This window comes from Notolabrus celidotus, chromosome 7, assembly GCF_009762535.1.
Source record: "Notolabrus celidotus isolate fNotCel1 chromosome 7, fNotCel1.pri, whole genome shotgun sequence".
Classification (NCBI taxonomy): Eukaryota; Metazoa; Chordata; class Actinopteri; order Labriformes; family Labridae; genus Notolabrus; species Notolabrus celidotus.
Genome location: NC_048278.1, coordinates 26,337,054 through 26,358,326, shown reverse-complemented (window position 1 = coordinate 26,358,326; position 21,273 = coordinate 26,337,054). Strand labels below are relative to the sequence as shown.

The window sequence follows — 21,273 nt, the reverse complement described above, 5'->3', positions numbered from 1 at the left end:
TGCTCAGGAAAGCCTCTTTGCTGCAGCAGTTCTGCTTCTTTTCACCAACATCTATAGGTTAGGAGAAGAGCCTGGTCACATTTCTCCAATCCTGCTAGACAGGTGTTAGACCTTTAATACCTCTTCTAGAATGGTCCGTTGAGAGCCAAAGCCAACCTTCTTTTTCCATAATCGTTTAATCTGCTGAGCGCTTTCTTCATTATTTGATTAGAATAATGTCTTTGATCTAAAAGGGTCCCACATTCAAGATTTCAAAGCTTGTTAATTTGTCAATCAAAACAATGATCAATAAAGAAAACCCAAAGGAGACTAATTATGCATCCCTTCCTCCATCCAGCAAATATCCTTACATTTTCATGCATTCAGGATGCTGAACTAATCTGCAGACTGGAAGAATGTATCTGTTGAGTCACTATGTGGAATCCTTGGTGTTGATGTTGTCCATTATTTGTGCAAAGTCAAATGTGACAACATTTGCATCTCCCAACCAGCTATCTGCCTCGCTGCGATGTAATGACTGAATTTTTGAACATCCTCTGCTGTTCAAATATGGCAGCAGAGGAAAAGAGCCGCCGGTGTCGGATAGAGCAGAGTTACTTGAGAGGTTGTTTGTTGAAACAGGATAGTTAAAACTCCATTCTATCTTTTCTGACCAGGTCTTTTTTAATAGTTTTGATAAGCAGGAGAACAGCATCAGAGGAGGAGGAGGAGTGAAGGGGGTCTGTTAATGCTTTACCAACCAGCAGAAGGAGAGCGACAAAAGAGGCCACGGCCTATTCAAAGGCCACAGTGCAGCTCCTCTCGCATGCCAAGCATTCCAATGTGCTGTGTAAAGGTTGAGCTGGCTGAGAGCGAGGAGAGGGCCTTTCTCATGAGGGCCACCTTAAACACACACAGACAAAGATCAGCCCGCTGAGTCTGGTGCACCCACATGTCCAACCCTTTGAAGGGGTTTTCTGTGTGGATATTTAGTGGAGCTAAAGTGTGACTAAAATGCAGAGCTTAGCCTTTTACACCTGTCTTGTCCTCTAAAGTGGTCATGATTTGTATCTCTTACTTCCATCAACAAGATTTGTTCATAATATTGTGTTTTTCTCTCTTGAATGATTGGCTTCTATTTACTTTAAAAGAAGCCTGAAAGATATGAGGAAAATATGTAGTAGGTAAAGTAATTTTAATATTGGGATGACCTTATTTCTAGTGGTTGTTGTTTTCTGGTTATTGTTTATTGTTGCCAGTTTTTATTTATTTTTATTATAACAAGTATGGAGGCAGCGACATGTGTAAAGCACATAGATCCAGAACAAATTTCCATATTGGGATGTTAAAGTTTATCATATCGTAAAGTATGATATACGTATTGAATCGTATCCTATTGAAACAAATTGTATCATATTGTATCATACCGTATTATATGGTATCGTATCATTTCGTGTCATATCGCATCGTTTCGTGTCGTATCGTGTCGTATCATACTGTCATGAACCTCAGTCCTTTATTTGTCATCTTTGATATATTAACCTTTTACAAAACACTTTAAAATTCAAATTTAGTCCAAATTGCAGATGTTTTTAATGTGTTCATTTAAAGGTCTTTCTTCACCACATTTTCACCCTCACTATCCTTCATACATCCTGCTAGCTAACCTCAAAGCAGGCTCCAAATTTTCACCAGCTAATTCTAGGGTGTCTGACCTCGATCATCATCTAATTCGCCAAATGTGCCATGCTTGGTTTGAATAGTTTGCACATAAAAAGGTGTACATTCAATTTTTCTCATTCATAGCAGCTCCAGCAGTCATTGGCTGTGTTTATAATGCTGGTTGAAACCCTCATTATGAAGAAGGTGCCTTTTATTTTGCAGCCCTGTCACAGAGGTTAAGTGTTTCAAACTGAGGCAGATTCTTACCTGAAGTTTCTTGCCAAGTTTCCCCTTTCAGAAGCGAGCCCTACATTCCCCACCGTGTCGGGTCACTTAGTAATTACAGGTGTAAGTTGGGAGTGTCTGGAAAGCTGCCAAATCCTGACGCTTCGTCACCTGTGAATAGAGGCTTCCCACGACCCTTCATTGTGTCCCGTTTCCATGATCTAATGCTAATGTCTTGTGAGGTCAAGCATTCTTGGAAGACCTATAGAAGCTAATGCTTTTGTCCTGACTGGTGTGAGCTGGATTTCTAAAAGAATTTTGCAGGAGAAAAGTGAGTTGTGGCATGCTCAGAAGCCAGCATACCCCATGCTCAAAATTAAATTTAAACTTCAAATAAGCGGTCAGTTTAATGGTTTCGCTTTGTTCTCGAGCAGCAAAGTGACGTAACAGAGTTGGCGAGGGACTCTGTTTAATATTCTCTGTTCTCAATTTGTCCAAATTAATCAAACAAAAAGCTTCGGGTGTATTTTTCCCGCGTGGCTAAACAAGATAAATGCATTGTATGCCACAACTCAAAGTGCATTGTGGCAGTAAGTGTTCACATGTTTTTAAACTAAAGCTGCCATCTTTAGGTTTGGATTTTGATTGGCTGAGATAGTAGCTGTGAAGCCATTGGGACTTAACATTGTTAAGTGGGCAGCTGCAGTCACCCCCATTACCTGCCATTCTGACATGCAAATACTGGCCTGTCCCCTGTTTGTAAATAAGCAGGTGCAGCATGACGTGGATCCATTCACAGTGTCCCCTGATAGATTTGGATGGAGTTCTATTGACTATTATGTGATCTGTTTGCTGGGTTGTTAAACGTCTTGAATGCAGCACACAGGTGCAGTATGCTTCATGAACTTTAAATGTAAAATGTGCTCATGTTTTAGGCCGACACCATTGAACTACTTACTTCTCAGCAGTTCTCCTATAGAAGGTCAAGGGGAAGCTGATATTTAAAAAACTTTTGCATTAAGCCTTTAATAACAGATGGTTTTCAAAGAACTGACAAATTCTGCAGTTGATCACTTAAAATCTGCTTTGTTTTTTGTCAGCACTTTTCATATCTGAGATTTTTTTCTTGAAGAGGCTGAAAGAGAAGTGAAACGTTCCCCCGCACCTGCTATGCATTCCTGAAGATTTGCTGCTTGTCTTTGTCTTGCATAATAGTTAACCAAATTCTTGAGAGTTTTGGACAGATGGTCAGACTAAACAAACTGTTTAATGCAATCTGTGACAAAACTTCAGAGTAATTCTCCTCATTTTTCTGACTTCTTATAGACAAAATGATTGATTGAAACATTTTCAGAGGACTCATTCATTGTTAAAATAATTAGGCTCAATCATTTTTGCTCTCATGTTCCTTATATTCTATGTTTAGTGTCTGAAAAAGTGCAATAAGCCCTCCTATATCATCCATTCTAAAGCAGCATGAATGCATGCACTCTGTAAAGTATACAGTAGTTGAAATTAGCTCTAAGCACAGTGCTGTGTGTAGATCTATTTTACAGCATATATTTTACCTGGAGGCAGTGGTGGACAGTATATAAAGTAAATTTACTTGAGTACTGTACTTAAGTACATTTTTGAGTATTATTTTTTGGAGATACTTATTACTTTTACTCCACTACATTCAGCAGACAATAATTGTACATTTCACTCCACTACATTTCTATCAATGCTCTTGTTACTCACTACTTTTGCTTTGAAGTCAGCTCATGAACTTCCTTCTCTTTTCTGAAATCTGATCCCTAAGACAGTAAAATGGGTTTGGGTAGTTCTGTTTGTCTCAGTGGTTTAGCCTTACCTGTATATCGTGCGTCTCCACGGTTGAACGTGGAGCAAACACAGAGCAAATTTCACTCAGATCAGGCAGTTCATTTAGAGGTGGTAATGATGGCTATAACTCTCCACCTGAGCACCCATGGTCATATCTTCAGCCCGTGTTAGAGGTTTTTGAAATGAAGAATGATACGTATCGTTTGAAATGTTCTCCCTGTTTCCCACTCTGCCAAACATACAAAGATTCCCAGTCCAACCTGAGAAAGCGTGTTGAGCTACGTAACATTTCTTTCATTCCAGATGAACACCTAGAATACTTAAGTATTTTTAAAAGTAAGTACTTCAGTACTTTAACTCAAATAATAATCTGACAGAACAACTTTCACTTGTATTGGAGTAATGTTTGACCTTGAGTATCTCTACTTTGACTTAAGTGATGCAGATGTGTACTTTGTCCACCACTGCTTAGAGGTAAACGTATACTTCAATGGATTTGAAAATCAAAGATGTTTCTCATGTTAGAATAAAAAAGAGAGAGACGCCATGGGCGGGGTTCATAGAATAGAGAGGTGTGCCGTTTCTGCAACAAGTGGGAGTCCATGTTTTTTTTTTTATGCAAGAGGACGAACGCCTTACCCATCCGGTCTCTGTGCTGTGCTGCTCCGCATACGTCCGCGGTCTCGTGCTCTCTGAGGATGCTCTGCTCACAGTGTTGAACGCTGGACTGCACCATTCCTCTCGTCTCCACCGGGGAGGCTGTAATCCGATCCTTTTGGAGGAGCCGTCGTGCAGCCTGTGAAGAGGAAGAGGGCACTGCTCTGCGCTCTGACGCTCCTCTCCTCCTCCTTCTCCTCTTCTCCTCTTCTCCTCCCCTTTTCTGCCGAGTGTCACCCTCTTCCTCCCTCATCTGCTCACTCCCTGCTCGGTGAGGCTGGTCGGCGGCGCACACGCCTCCGGGATCGTCGCAGCATCGCATTGTTCACCCACCGATCGGCGTGACACTACGGAACCTTTTCCCCCTCTCTCTCTTTTTTTTCTGGTTTTTAATGCCTTCACCGGGAGGATCTACTGCATGCACGCCACTCCGGTGACGTGCCCGAGCATGTTCACATCAGAGACGGATTTACCTGAGAGTACGCTGCCCTCACACCGTCAGAGCCATCTCCCCGACGCGCGCACACATTTGGACTTCACCGATTGTCACTGAAGAGGAAAAAGGGAAACACACCGGATTACAAGGATGGGGTTCTACGGCACTTTAAAGATGATTTTCTACAAAGTGAGTATGATTGCAATGGAAATGCAAGACACATGCGCGTGTCTTATGATTTCATGTTTGACTCGCTCCGTCGCCCTCATTATCTCTGACGCGCCTCTCGCGGCAGATTGTGCGGCCACTGCGGAGGATGAAGAGCGGCGTAGCAGACCCCCAGAGACGCCGCTTTAATTGCTGGGGCCTATATGTTGTGTTGGTCCTGCGTTAAACGTTGGAGAAACCACTACGTGATTTGGCATCTTTTTTTTTTTCCCTCGCAGCAACTTCAGCCTTGTAAATAAAAGCCCCACATCCAGGGCAAAGGGTTATATTTGTGCGTAAATTACCTCAAAGCTCTTAGTTTATAAATGGACATTGAATTCTGCAGTGCTTGATGCGTATATGCGCGTTTTCCCGTATAATGTGCTACTGAATTTCCCCTTGGCTCATGCTCTCTGCACCTGTGCATTAACCATGGTCCTCCCTTCCACATAACACGCTCCATCTATAACACCACATATATATGGCTGCTCTCCCCCTCGCCTCTGTTTCAACGCATGCAGACTTCCTCTGATAAATGAACATCAATTTCAGGAGCAAAAAAAACCCACTTTCCTCATGCAACCCTCCCCAGTTTGCGGGGTGATTATGGTCCTACATTATGCAGCAGTGGTTTATCTCGCACTGACCAAAGTGAGTGTTGGAGATGCACGCATGTGATCAGCCTGCTGTTTCTGCTGCTGCTGCTGCCTGTTGGAGTCGCCTCTCCCTTGACATTGTGCGCTCGCCTCGGGCTCCATCCACAGATAATGGGTCACTGTGTCAGACTACGTGAGGTAGAATATCCTCAAGGATGTCGGGTGTATTATGCTGGATGGCAGCCATGTAATGATGCTCCCTTAGCCGAGATGCAGAGTACAAACCAGGCAGACAGAGAGTGCAATGTAAACAAATGTGATTTCCATTCAGAATTGTGCTCTCATAGTGGGTGTCTTTTGTGCAGCTGTGAGCACTTTGCCTGCGTGGCGTTGAAGGTTATACTCAATTAATCCTTATGATTGAGTGAAAATGTCATTCTTAATCAATGGGCGATGGTTTATTGAATTGAGCGGTGACTCATTTGTATTCTCCATCCATGTTGGGATATCAGGATGTTGAAGTCAAGCCCTAGAGCTTGAATATTTTCATGGCTGTCTTTGATGGACCTGACAGAAAATGACACACTAAGACTGATCCTTTTTTACAGAGACATTTTCTGGTTTCATTTCAATTCATGTCCTTATCAATTCTACAACTCACCCGTGTGTCTCTGCGTCTCTTGCGGTGCTGATTGACGTGAGGAAACTGTCTCACGGCTAGTTGGGAACAGTGTTTGATTTATGAGGAAAGATTTTTTAAGTGACTGATGCTGCAGGATGTAGTTTGCGCTGGAATGAATCAACACATTATGTAAGAGCGATTGCTGTCTTTAAAATATCATTAACTCTCTGTGTCTCCATCTGTCGTGCTTCTGGATAGATAGAGAAGGGGGGAAGCCAAGAAGAAGGAGGGAGGGAGGAAGGGAGGGAGGACTGATTAGCAGTGATTTACAAACACTGCGTTCTCTGGTTACCTTTTCCCAGGCTGAAACACAAGAAGACGCTGGTTACACGCTGTGTTTTGTTTTTCACGCCCCCGTTTAGTTTGAGTTTTTTCTTACATATGCACACGCTCAAAGCCAGCCAGAGAACCCCCCTTTCTTCTCTTACACACACACCCAATGCATGCATACACACACCAAGGCTCTCCTTGGCTACTGAACTGCCAATGCAGTGAGATCACCGCTTTAAGAACAAGGCAGTTGGGTTTAAGAGCGCGATCTTAAGCTGGAATACCTTATAAACCCTCCCTGTTATTTTCCTCAGCTTTCACTCCGAGATTTTAAAATACAGAAAAGTACAACTTACGTAGATTCTTGAACCATTTGCATGCTTTATGCCACTTAGATTTAATCTCCAAGTGCCTTTTGCAAGCATGAATTATTCCAGTTTTTATGGCTCTTCACTTGATCCTCTCTGCAGCTTCTCACAGGAGCTGACTTGTGAGAGAAAACATCACAAATCATTGGTCAGACCTCAGAGTAAAGTCCAGGGGGCACCTCAACCTGCAGCACAAGTTGGTGTGCTAGTCATGTGCACAAGCCTGAAAAACACTCCGGTTTTGGTTGATCTTTTGGTGCATTGATTTCGAATTCAGCTCCAAAAAACCCTCCGTTGATAACCATAGCATGGCTGCAGCTGTTGCTCATGTCTTCTCATCATGCAGCATTTCTCAGCTGCTGCTTTTTTTTTATTTTCGGTGCATCATTGTTTCTGCATATTGCGTGCTTGTTTCCCCAAAATGTTCACCTCGAATGCTGCAAAGACAGAACACACACACACACACGCACACACGCACACAAACACACACACACACACAAACACACACACACACACACACACACGCACACACTCAACTAAATTATAGTGATAAACAAAGAGCACACATCTCGAGGATAGACATGTAATCATGCCACTGTGACGGCAGACAGTGTGGAGTCATATGTCAACTACTGTTTCCTTCTGTAGCATAGAGTTCTATAGTAACAACCCCAAAGTGCAACAAAGAGCATTGTTTGCCTCTAAATGGAGGGGGAGAAGTTAAGTTTGGATGTGGTTTCTGGCTTTTTACAAACTATTTTTTGTTTATACAACTGTTCGAGGAAAGATGGAGGATTTGCATAAATCTGCACTGCAGGTTGTGATTTGCAGCTCAAGCGGCTGGACTCCAGTTTAGACAAAGTTTAGCATAATTTTGTTTTTCTTTCCCAAACTCACAGTTTGTCTTACAGGGCTTCACGGTGTGTACTTCACATGACATTCTGCATCTATAAACACTTGATTTAGTTTAGGAAAAACTACCCAAGAAAAGCATTTAAACAAAAAGTGCTCACAGATTCTATTTACCCAAAATGAATGTGAAAAGCAGACCACATCCTTCTGTGTAGGAATGAATCATTCATCTGCAATATGATGGTTTGTTTTTTTTGGTAAAAAAATACCCTTGTTGTTCATACTAACTTTTAGCCCAGAATGAAACAGTTCTTTTGTTCTTCTGTAGAACCTGAAGCTTTGCCTCAGACTGCAGGACCTTGATCAAATCCTGTTCACCTAAACATGAAACATAAAAAATAAATCAAGAAACAAGGCCAGACTTCACATTGTATATTTTATTTTGGCCAGACACTTAAAAACACAGTTCTTTAGTGAGCCTGATGATCACGAAGCCTAAAAGATAAATGGTGATGGCTTGCATGTGTGCTGCGAGGCCGTGCCAGAGAGAGTGGCAGGCATGGGATGAAGAAAATTGGCTCGCCCCGGCCGTTACACAGACTCCTTTGTTTGCGCGGTAGGGTAGGTGGTAACAGGGACTGGGGTGTTGTGTGCACATGCAGGTGATAGAGAGAGAGATAAAGAACCGACTCACTCTGTTTTTCTTTCTCAAGTATCAGTGTGAATCCAACTTCAATGGCAAAGAATGCTCTCTGTACCCTCCCTGAACACTTTGTGGTTATTGTGTGTGCATGAACACGCTGAGTCCCTCCCGGAGTTTTGGGTGTGAATGTGTGATCGCCTCTGGATATTCTAACAGAGTCTGGTTGCCCCAGGATCAGTGTGCACTTGTCATGTGTCTCGAACATGGAAAATAATCAAAACAAAGCACAGCCTTGTTAAACAGGCACCTGCGTTGTATCTGACAATCTCATAATGTTGAGCTAGTTCATCTACAGATACCTCTCTGCTCTGTAATGGAACATGTTCAAAAACTGAATCTCGGGCCTAGCCATTAAAGTTTAATTTCCTTATTTGCATAAAGCTGCTGCAAGAGTGTGCTGTCTGCATTTAATATGCAGAATTTCAGACACAATGTTAACAAAGTCTGTAACTTGTGAAAGCAATTTTCTGCTTCCGCACCTGTTTTTTTTTTACTTACATGACCCGTGTCCTTTCTTAAATTTGCTTTTCATGAGTTGGCTCATTCTGTTCTGCAAAATAAAGTAACTCTGTTAAAGAAAGTTAGTTAGGAGTGAAGAAAAGCAGATGAATGCCAGAAGCTGCTTCTCCAAACACATTCTACAAGGCTTTAATGTCAGGCTGGTGCACTGTTGGTTTCTCATATTTTTCTTTTTGTTTCTTTCTCAGATGAAGAGGAAGTTGGACCATGGCCCCGAGGTCCGATCTTTCCCTTCAGGAAAAAAGCCCTGCAAAGGCCCAGAGTATCCAAGGTAAAGCTGACTTCACCAACACCACATCTCGGTCTGCAGTGCTGTGCTTTTGTCTCTCACATGAGGATAATCTTGATGAAACTTAATTCAAAGGAGCTGTATCTCCTTAATTTTCTGCTGTGCACATATGAAGTGAACCATGAAAAGAAAACATATAAGAGGTGTGAACAAAGATGCTGTGCGCCTTCAAACAGAATGAAGCTTCACATCATATCATATCTCCAGCACCCAGCCGGGAGAACTCCCAGATGTTTCTCTGACACTAAATATTTAATGCACATGTTCACATGTAGCCACATTAAAATTCAGACTGAACATGGTCGCTTAACTGTAAATGTTGCCATGTACCAGGCTCCTTCTCAGCTTCCTCTCCCATTAAAAATAAATCAATAATGAAATAGACCCCAAGCTTTCCAGTTTGCTGCCAGCGCGTGGAATCTGAAGCGTCGAGGTTTGCCCACTGGATGGCTTCTCCTGCTGCCCTTACATTACTACAGCACGTGGGCACTCTTTGAAGTCCTGTGCTGCGTTTTACATTCAGGTTCTTACAACAGGAGAGTCTGGACTTGAGCAGATATCTGTGGGATTGTGTGATACTTTGAAGTCTGAGTTAAAAATATAAGCTGGAAGTGCTTACAGGCAAATATTGAGTGGGTTTCTTGTGATGTTGATGCACTTCACGTCATTCAAATAAGCTTCCTCAAACCAGAAAGCATCATAACAGTGTATGATCAGGATATACAAATCCCTTATTCTGAACATATTGTATTTACTTTGTGTACTTATCTTTCTTGGGGCTATAATTGTACAGCTATAACTGTGTTTAAATAATGAAAGAACAACAGTTGCTGTTGGACCTGAGGGAAAGAGAGGACTTTTTTGATGTGTAAATAAAAAAGAGCACATCTGCTCACTGGGTCATAAACTGTCTATAGTAAAAAAAATAATGTGGGGTTATGTGAGGAAATTAGCATAATGTAAAAAGAAAACACAAGTTTTTATTTAAATGAGCTTTGCAGAATACACTTCATTGGGGTTTTATTGCTAAATCAATGCAGTGACAGGCGGGAATATTATCAGTTTAAAGTGCAGCTTTGAATATTTAACTCTCTGGTGATCTAAAGGACGTAGTTTTCAAAATAAGATGGGTGTTAATGACTTTTCTTTCCTTGTGATCTTCAGCCCGACAGGAATCGTCCCATGTCCAGCAACACCCACCACATTCGGCCACATCAGAACAGCCAATGGTCAGGGGCAGCAGAGACGGCGTATCACCTCAATCCAGCCACCCACGGGTCTCCAAGAATGGCTCCGAACATTTCAGGTGAGCAACGTCTTCTTCTTCTCCTCTCCATGGGCAACCACCAAGCCCTTGAGCAAAAGCTCATCAAAAGCAGATGTTGCGCCCAATCAATGTTCACTTAGTCTCTGAGATAATTGGTGCCTTGTTGTTCAGGCCCACCGCATTACCATAAGCACTGTAGCGTGGAATTGGAATTAGCTGTACCTGTACAGACTTAAAGGCTGACTTACAACATTTCTATAATAGACCTCAGGTCTGTGTTAAAAGTTGAACAGATGTTGTCTTGTTTGGTTCTCTGAAGTTAAGTATTATACTTTCACATATTCTTCCTGTATGAGACAGTGTTGCAGACTTTGGATCTTTTACTAATTTTCCATTGTATTTGCATCAAGCATTGACAAATCTTCACTTGTTTTGCATCACTTCAGTCATCAGTGTCAGTGTCAGAAAGTCTACTCTGACTTTTTGTTTGTTTATCAGTTAAATCACTGAATGTAGAGAAATTACATGATACAGATATTACTCTCTTGTTCGACTTAACTCCACACTCGACAGAAATAGGATGTCATTTTAGCATATTAGCCTGGAGAGGTCTCTCACGTTTCTTATATAATAGGTTGTCATTGCTTTCATTACCTTAGAGAGCCTCAACTCATTATCTTTGAAAAGCTGGGCTAACCTGTGACACCTCAGTGTTTATTTTACATATATTAGTCCTCAGGCCTGTCCCGCTGCAGCCCACCGTCTTTTATCTGGCGGCTAAAGCTCAAACTTACATTCTGTACATTCCCTGGTCCAGTCTCAGCCTGTACTCTCATTAAAGAGGCAAACAAAACTACAGCAGCAAACTATACTTTCTGGGCTTATTTAGGGAGTTTGCACTCAAAGAACAGACCCAAGGACACTAATGTTAATGTTGCTGTCACTTTTGAAGAAGGGGATAATTTTGAAATCTTAACACAAGTTTTTTGCCCTCTTGCTTGGTTGGATCCCACTTATATCTCTCCATTAAATGTAAAGCTGATCAGTTTAGATTAGCGTTAAGAAGAGAAACAAATAGCATGGCTCCGTCCTACAATGATGATATCTGTCAGTCAGGGCCTTTACTGCTATCTAAAGAAACACAAGATATCTCAATCATAATCTGTTGGGAATCTTTACTGTGTTAAATACCTGTTTTGAATTCATGGAGGATAATGTGTGGTAATATTTCTCTGCAATAAAAGCTTATAAGCACATTTTCAAAATGTCAGAACAATACCATTTAAAAACCAACAAACAAGCACATCTGGCTTCTTACCATGTGATGCTTTAATTCTAAAACATATTCAATAATTTACTTAACTTAATCCAAAAAGGCATAAAGCTGAAAAATGTGCCTCTTCAGTGTCTTTGAAGCTGAGTAATCTGTGTTTTGTTTGAAGACTTAAGACTTTAGTCTTTGTAAAAATGAAGAAAGATTTTTGCGGTAGATACTTGAACATTTCCCTCTCAATGACTGAACGGTAGCTTTTATCAGTGTCTATTCTCAAAGATTAGAGAAGCACAAGAGTAGCACTTGTACATCAGAGCACCAGCCTGAGTATCTTGCCTGTTTAAGTGATCCTGGACTGAATCTCCTGGTTTGTGTTGCAGATATTCTTATCAGATTTATGGCAGAAAGTCTTCTAAACTTTGAGAACTCAGTAACTAGGCAGAGGCACTCTAACATGTTGAGGGGAGACATAGTTCAAGCAAAAAAATAGTTAACCCAAAAAAAAAGTTAATTGCTGGAGGTTATTTTGGAAGCTCCTGAAATGCATTGAACTCTTCAGAGGTGTGATGTAAGACAGTATACAGTACATGCTGTAATGTTTACAGCCTGGTAAAGACAATTCCACAAGTATCAAAAATCTTTATAGCACTTTTGACTCATACCAGGCTAGAAACATGTTTTTTTTTCTAAGCACATTAAGAATGCATAAAAAAAGGCTTTAAGGTGTCCCAACAGATTTGATGGAAGGTTCACATCTCATCTTTCTGAACTGTAAACCTGAGGGTTTGCTTTCAAACAAAGAAGTGCCAATAATCCATGAAAGAAAATTGATGTCACATGCAAGTAGCTGTTGCATGGCCCTCCTGATTGTAGGGAGGAGGTCTCTAAAACCCCTGATTACCTCCAGAACCAGCACCTCTGGCTAAAGCTTTTAGCTGTCAAATTACAGGTGGTTTGCGTGTGCCAGATTTTCCATGCTGCCTCGTAGCCTGTAATCATTGTTAGATTTCAGCACTCTGCAGGGGAAAACAACTGTTGCTTTTGGGTCCAACATGCAGTTTAGTTATTTTCCGCAGCCAGTGTAGAACAACTGAATGTACACGTAGAAGAAATCGCCCCTCCGAGCTTTAATGCTGTTAATGGAGTCGAGTTTCTCATGCTCAAATTTTCCACTAATGTGCTGGCTGCTGGAAATAGGCAGGTGCCTGAAGCTACTCTGTGCTGCCGAGGAGGTCACGCAGGGAACATTAACATGTTACAGACACGTTCATGAGGCAGTATGTTTCCAAGTCTCTTAATTCCAAGTCAAATAAGAGTTTACAGAGCACACAAAGGCGTCAAGTTGGACTGAAATAAACTGGCTCAATCAGCTCTATGGTTTTCAGTTTACACTCTTCCTCTACAGCCGCATTGGGTGAAACAATCCAGATATGGAGGTTTTATGAATATTCTGACTGCGATGTTCAATTAGTGCATTGCCACCTGTTACAATGCACTATTGTCCCAATATAGAAAAAAGAACCTCTTGAGATGACAACATGGAGATAACGCAGCAGTACAGTAAAAATAAGCTACAGAGGGGACATCGCTGCATAAGTCACTGTCTTTATAATGTTGTACTGATGCATTCAATAAACCAGCAGCAGGAAGTGAATTGGTACATCATTTTTAATATGCTTACATAAAGAAATATAGCAGAGTCACTAAACACATTATGATGTTTGAGAAAAAGCATTGCGGTATTTAGATATCTGAATATAATGTTAGCTGGCATGACACTCTGAATGTAACATTACAGAGGGGATAAGTCCAGTCAGCTTAGTATTTTTGTTTATTACATTTTTCTTGTTGACATCATGTGCACTTTTCTCATCTGTGATGATTATAAGGTGTAATGCTAAAACCATGAAACCAATGCATCAGAGTTTGAGGTACTGTATTGACGCCTCAAGGAAATTATAGAGCTTGGAAACTACTCAGGCTCAGCACGGAACATCAGCCAGCCAACAGACTGTTTTGTCTGCCACTCAGAGAGACTCCAGAGGGTGCATCTTAACCTCTTAAGGGTCAGTATTTATGGATTTCCTATAGAGTTGACCCTGGAAATTGTCTTTTCAATACGTGTTATTGGCATCCATTATTGGCAGTGCATTGTGAGTTACTTGGATTAATTAGTCCAAAACGCCGGGCCAGCACTTGAATGCTCCTAGGCACTCAAACAAACTTAGTTTGTTTGTTTGAGAGTGTTTATCCCAATTATTTTTGATTATATGTTGCAGAAACAGAATCGTCTGCAGAATTAATGTGATGTAGAGAATAACGGTTTTCAATAACAGTTCTTCTGTCATGTTTTCTTCCAGAGCTGGACTGGGCCCGAGAAGCTGCTGGCGCTGGATGAGTTGATTGACAGCTGTGAGCCCACACAAGTCAAGCATATGATGCAGGTGATCGAGCCGCAGTTTCAGCGAGACTTCATCTCCCTGCTGCCCAAAGAGGTGAGTCCCTGAATCCTCTTCTTTTCCTTTTATCTGTTAACAACATCATCTCTGGTCCCCGTCTTTCTTCTGATCAGGGCTCCCATCAGGGAGTCCCTCAGGGTGGACAACTTTTGAATGAACACAGGCTACAAAGCACAAGCTTCCTCTGCAGTATTAATCCTCTCACAGCCTTCTTCTGCGTCTTTTAAGTGAATCCACAGTGAAAATCTCGTTTTTTCTCTGCTTCATAACTGACAATACAAACAAACTGAAGTGTCAGACTGATGATAAGATCACATAAGGGATTCTTACAAAACAGCCTCAATCCACCTTATCTGATGTAGCTGATCAAATACTCTACACCTTGTCTCTGGCTGGCAGGTGTTAGGATGAAGGAAGGTATGAAGGCTGCAGCATAGAGCAATAGGATGCACATTTTCAAGGCATCAGAACTACTTGCTCCAAAGCCAAATATACAACAATCCTGTGTTTTCCCAGGATGTGAGCCCTCCTCCTTTTTCAAAATCTTGTTCCCTCAGACTTCTTTTGATAATCCCATCTCTCCTCACTGCCAGAGCGGCAGGATTTATATTGGGCGGGGCTGTCAAGTCATTTTAACAGGACAATCCCCGTGGCACACTAAAGATACAGTTGAAATTGAAAGTATGAAGATAATCTGAAGAAGGGACTGTGTGTCTGGCTTAAAAAGCAATCATAGACTCCAGGTCCATTCATAAAGCCTTCCGAAATATCGTCAAGCCCGGTAATGACGACTGGCTCAGACAGGCTTTCAAGTGATTGAGGTATGTCGAGGTTTGTGGGTCTTGACTGGGGCAAGCGACTTGGAATAACCTTAAAACTAAATAGTTAGAAAAACTTATGAAGGCAGAGTTAAAAATAAGGAATCCCCTTGTCAAAAGCTTTAGTCCTTATGTTGTCAAAGAAGTTCTGAACTCAGTTAAGTTGTATTAATAACAAGGACAGATCTCTAAAGAGCTAACTTATTTTTATACATTTACCATCTCCATTGCCCAATTTTTCTAGTGTGAGTAAGGACATCTGCATCAATTTGAGTGCATGATTGTTTGCATGGTGGGATGAAACGTCCCCATTTTTTGTACTACCACAATAGAAAGCTGCATCATCAGAATATGAATTTACTGACATCTACATCACCACCATAGCAACCCATGAATACAGAATGGTGATGTTTATACATGAAGTCCAATCTGATCTGCAAATCACAAAGCTGTAAGGCGGTTTCAAAGGTCTGATATGAAAAACATCTTATTTATAATAATGTAATGATAATGAAATTGACTTCTTTTTTTATTTTTATTTTTTTCTAAATATTTTTATTTAGAAATATGGCAAATTTACAATGACAGATCAACATCGGAAGTCACAAAAGCAAAGACATGTATAATGACTGACTATTACAATGGAATACTGTGCATCCCAAGTATTGAAGTACAAAAATAATATACAACAAGCCATAATTTTCCTTTTTCAATTTTTCAGTGAGCATAGAGAAAAAAAAAAAAACATGACATATCTCCCAAAAGATATCTATATATAGTAATGAAATTTACTTCTGAAGCACTTATTGAAACAGATGTTAAAAAGTGCTTCACAAAACATAAAGGCATAAAGAATGTTGGATTAAACAGGGCGACTTAATATAATAACAAGATATACTGAATAAAAGAAGGAACATTTTGAAAGCAATTGAAGCAGAAGATTAAAGCAAATCCAATCAGAAGCACCCAGACAATTAAGAACGGAATAGATGCAGTCTGAACATGAGAGCAAAATGATGACTGGCTTTAACGTATCAACAATATCCCTTGCAGGTGACTGGTTACAGTGACTTCATTTTACCCTTTCATGACCACACTCCTGATTTTGTCACAGAGTGCTGTGGGTCATTCTCATCAGGCATTATTGTGATATAATAAAAAAATTAATCTTTGAACAGAAGGTTACACTTCATCCTGCAAAATGAGCCCATAATCCTAGTTTTAATGATGGTACAAAGCAATCACTTGCTCTTATAGTTAATCCACTGCATTGTTTCACAGTTGAACACTTTGTAGTTAGAGGTTTCTGCTTAAATATGTTTGTTATAACAGAAAACTAGTGTTTTCTCTATATAGCTCAGGGATGCAGATTGATGCTCATTATACCAGGTTTTGTCTTTATTATGTGGCTTTGGATTAACAAACAGTAGCCGTGGCATTATTACTCTCTATGAGAAGCTTCTATTGTTTATTTTTAGTTACGCTTCAATAAACTGTTGATTTAATCCTGTGGTAATAACATTGTCTACCCTTGTCAGTTAGATCCATGCTGTTAATATTGTACATATAGGTTGTTCAGCAAGTCTGTTTGCTCAGCTGTACCTTTTCATTATTGGGATTTAGTTAACTCAAAGTCCTCTCCTGTAACTTGTTTGCTCTGTTGTATACACCTGCTGCAGTGAATAATAGTTCCTTTCTCATATCTGCTTTTCTCGTTTATACCTCTCACATTCCTTGTCCTTCTCTGTCAACAGCTGGCTTTGTATGTGCTGTCATTCCTGGAACCGAAGGACCTCCTCCAAGCAGCACAGACGTGTCGCTACTGGCGCATCCTGGCAGAAGACAACCTGCTGTGGAGGGAGAAATGCAGGGAAGAAGGTGAGTGTGAAGTCTTTCCAACAGATGCAGACGGAGAGACACAATGCTGGAGTCACCCAGCGGGAGAACTCTGGAGCAAAATGCTGTGTTTAAAGATGTGCTGGTATCTATTTTTTATAAACTTAACTTTCAGAGAAAAACACAAGCCTGTTAGTCCAATCTGTCTGTGTCTCCCTCCTAACAGGCATCGATGAGCCTCTGCCCCTCAAGAAGAGGAAAATCGTCAAGCCTGGCTTCACTCACAGCCCCTGGAAGAGTGCCTACATCAGGCAGCACAGAATAGACACTAACTGGAGGAGAGGGGACCTCAAATCACCCAAGGTAGTCTTTTCTCTAAACTTCAATTCCCCACATCACTAGCTCCTGACCTTTTTGGCCTGAGGTACCCTGCAGGCTTATCAGACCAAGTCATGTTCCCCTTTGTTAATTTACAACTACCATGCGGTAAATGTTTTACTGTACTGGTGCTACAGAAGACGATATTGTTTCAATTATTTTTATATACAACTAAGGTGTCAATACCGAAGAGCCTTTTTGTCAGTGAGGCCTAGAAATTCAGCCCTTGTCTTAAGTTCTAACTAAACTATATCCAATTATTTCAGCTAACTGTCCTGACTGTTTCTCTATTATTTTAGCCTGCTTTAAAAAACACTTCTCCATTGTTTTAAGCTATCAGTTTCTACTTTTTATCCATCAGCTTTAGCTAACTATCTCAATCAGAAACAGCAGACATTCATTTTAGACAGTTATCTTGAACCTATTGACGGTTAAAACAGTAAGAATAAAAGAATGGAGAAAAATATCTCTCCAGTTTAACCATTAGTGGAAAGTAACTATTTCAACTGTTTATACATAAATTTAACTGACTGTCTCAATCAATATGTTTTAGCGATCCATTTCAATAGTTTGCCTATTAGCTATAGCTTACAGTCTCCACCATTTATCCATTTACTTTTAGCTATTTAGCAAAAATATTTATCCTAAAGTTTTAGCCAACGATCTGAACTATTTACCCATTTATAGCCAATTTTAGCTAACAAGTTTAGCTCTTTCCTCTATTTTTTATTTCACCATTTCAACCTTTTAAAAATGAAATTAATTAATTAAGCTAATTACTTAAACCATTACCCATTATAAATTCTTTACCTTAAGATCTCTATGCTAACTTTTCAACTAGATCCCACACACAATGGCATGTTTTTAGGTATCACTAGTGTATCTCAAAAAGTTTGAAAATCTTTAAAACTTTTTTTTTTTTTCATTGAAACTCAAAATGAGTTCAGTAATCAAAACAGCAGCTGTAGATGTGTCATTTTCAAAGATAAAAATAGATAAATGCTTGACAATTTTTATTTTAAATGTAATGAGTCGAGAATATATCAAAGTGTATTTATTTTTTATTATAGTATTCATTTTCACAACATCCTTTTTGTGTGAGATGCACTTATATACCTTACTTTAAAATATGTATTAATTCTTAAACATTTCTATATAGTATATATTTGTGCCTATTAGCAGAGCTTCAGTATATTTTTGTGTAACACCTGGCAATTGGGGAAACCCCCTCCCCCCTACAGAAAGGACTCCTGTTTAAGTACTACTGTCCTACAGGCTATTTGGTCTGTAAGATTTGCAATCCAATCTCCTTGAGACAATAAAAAGAAAACATGATTTAGATAAAACTTAAGGTGTGGTGTTGATGAAAAGTTGGTGATAGGTCAGATCTTCCATTTGATTGTTAACTACACAGGGGCACAGCACCATTTAGCCCTCTTTCAATCTAAAGGTTCCATTTGTCTTCTTCCTGATCTGAAGGCTCCCATAAAACCTGACCAGCATGCTGGAGCTGATCTTTAATGGGCCATGTTTGTCTTTGAAGCAGCCTCAGGTCGTGTTAGGCCGCCACTGATGTAAATTTCAGTGACTGCGCTCTTCATACTCCTTTGCATATGGAGTGTGCTCTGTCGCTTGCTGAGCTTGCAGTTCTGCGACCCAGTGTTAGCCGGCAGAGACTACACAAACACACACACGCAGACACACAGCATAAAAGTCTCCTGTGTACACCTGCAGCACCTGATGACATTTCTCTCTTATCTCCTCTTTGATGTATAAAGCACCAGAGATGTGTCATTGTCAAACACTTTCTTTGTCATTCCTCATGCACTTGTCCTCTAAATCCTCCTGACCACATTTGTTCTACCTCCCCCTCTCTAAGGTGCTGAAAGGTCACGACGACCATGTGATCACCTGCCTCCAGTTCTGTGGGAACCGAATCGTCAGCGGCTCTGACGACAACACGCTGAAAGTCTGGTCGGCCATCACAGGAAAGGTATGTGTTATCACCTTATTCCATTTCCTGTTTACTCCTCAAGTCTTAATGGCTTCCTCCGCCTCCGCCTCCTCTGCAGACGTTAATGGACCGCAGTTCAACTTAGACCAACTTCATCCATTTTTCAGTCTTGATGGGAAGTGAAGGAGACAGTAAATTATTGCTTAATGGTTGTAATACTTCCTGTCATCTTGCGTTGCTTGTACAATTATCGCTCAGCATAACATACCTACTTTCTCATCTAGCAGCTGACTGTATCTGTGCAGCTCCCACTAACCTGACAGGTAGTAATTGTCAGGTAAAAACAGCCTCTCAAGACTTTATCAGTAGATTCTCTCCTCTTACATTTGGCCGTTTCAGAGACTTGTTACACAGCACATGTCCGCAAGCACAGTTAGTATTCATTTCTGTTGCTGGTGCAGTCACACGGGCCTTGTGCTGCAGCTTTACACTGTGTATTAAAAAGAAAGGCAGCGGTTGTACTGTGGTGTTGGAGAGAGCTTCACAGATTGTTGCAAAATCGCAGCGCTTTCATGTCTCAGTGTTGGACTCCATTTTCAAAAGGGCTTTTCACTGAAAAATCCTCTTTAAACTGTTGCTGCCTCTTTCTCTCTTCCACCCTCTTTCTTTCATTTTTACCTGGCAAAAAAACTGAGATCAGGTTGGGCTGTGGACTTGCTTTTTCATTCCACAGACATAAAAACACATTCAAAGAAAAGCCCGTGGAGGAATTGATATTCTGCATGATCACGGCACAGTAGGTTTCTCTTTCTGTTTCACACAAAAGAACAGAGAGCGTTTCCCTGCTGCAAAGACTAACAGATAGTCAAGTCGGCATTCAGCCAGCTAGTGATTACTCGCATATCAGTCACAGCATTTGCTGATCTGAACAGATCTCGCCAAGGTCATCCGATAGGCACGCAGCTCTCCTTCACCCAAAAACTAATGTAAGGATGGCAGGTCGCTGAGTTACAGCTGCAGCAGCTCCGTATTTGCGGTGGAAGTCTACGATGAGACACATCACCAGCAGGCACAACAGCTTTTCGTGAAACCACCCTGCTTTCAGACACACAGCACATTGTTTGGGGTTTCTACAACGTTAATCCGACTCAGACTTGTTTATTTACATTACTCATGAAGACGAGATGAGCCCAAATCCGTTTCTGTTTGAGGTGCTGCATTCAGAGCACATCTCTCCCTCTGTGGATTTCACCTCTGTGCTTCCTGAGCTGCCTTCCCCAGAGAGAGAGAGAATCCCTCGCTTGAGAGGAATGGCCAATTAAGCCCAGTCGACCATTTTAGCTGAAGTGGCTGTCGATGCCAGTAAAACAGTAAAGTAACAACACAATGAGATTACCTGCACCTGCATTTGTTTTTCCTCTCTGCTGTCAATGTTTTTTAAAGTCTTTGCCGGCCGCTCTGAGAACTTGATTGCTACTTTTTCTTTGCTGTCATCTCATCCTGTGAGATGCAGGACTGTGAAGAGGCTTTTCGTGATCTCGAGGTGTTACACAGTTTGAAATGGCCTTTCAACAAACATCCTTTTGTGGGTCCCAGTTCTCTTGACATTATCGACCACCCTTGTCCTTTATATCTCTAATCCCATTGACTACCGTAAACATAATTTCAGTGACGTCATCAGGTGGATTCTGAGGAGATGTTATGAAGCCCAAAGATTGCGGTTACCATATTGGGGACGCTGACTCTAACTGACTTTTGTCTAGAAACTGGCAAAGAGGAGGAGCTGAGGCCAAAGCCTTTCTGCCTGGCAAAAAGCTGAGTCAAATCAGCCATGCCCCTAATTATGCTTTTTTATGCGGAACTCTTGCCTTCATTGTTATCAAAAGAAATTCAGCCCCTTTAAGGTTGTAAAAAAAAAAAAAAGGCATGTTTATGTTTATAAGATATTAAACTTACGAGTTCTGCCTAAATTAGGACATGGCTGACTTGATTGACAGGCAGGCACCCTGTAGCTGTTAG

General features: G+C 40.9%; 1 protein-coding gene across 3 annotated transcripts in view; it reads left to right on the top strand.

Annotated features, from left to right (window-relative positions):
* Positions 1-21,273, top strand: part of fbxw7 (F-box and WD repeat domain containing 7) — a 158,850-nt gene that overhangs the window by 121,318 nt on the left and 16,259 nt on the right. For all 3 annotated transcript variants that reach the window (XM_034687129.1, XM_034687127.1, XM_034687128.1), the window contains 6 exons: positions 9,169-9,251; positions 10,434-10,575; positions 14,170-14,304; positions 16,841-16,964; positions 17,149-17,285; positions 19,180-19,293. In XM_034687129.1, the coding sequence (XP_034543020.1) occupies positions 9,169-9,251; positions 10,434-10,575; positions 14,170-14,304; positions 16,841-16,964; positions 17,149-17,285; positions 19,180-19,293 (735 nt within the window). The remainder of the gene's footprint in view (positions 1-9,168; positions 9,252-10,433; positions 10,576-14,169; positions 14,305-16,840; positions 16,965-17,148; positions 17,286-19,179; positions 19,294-21,273) is intronic.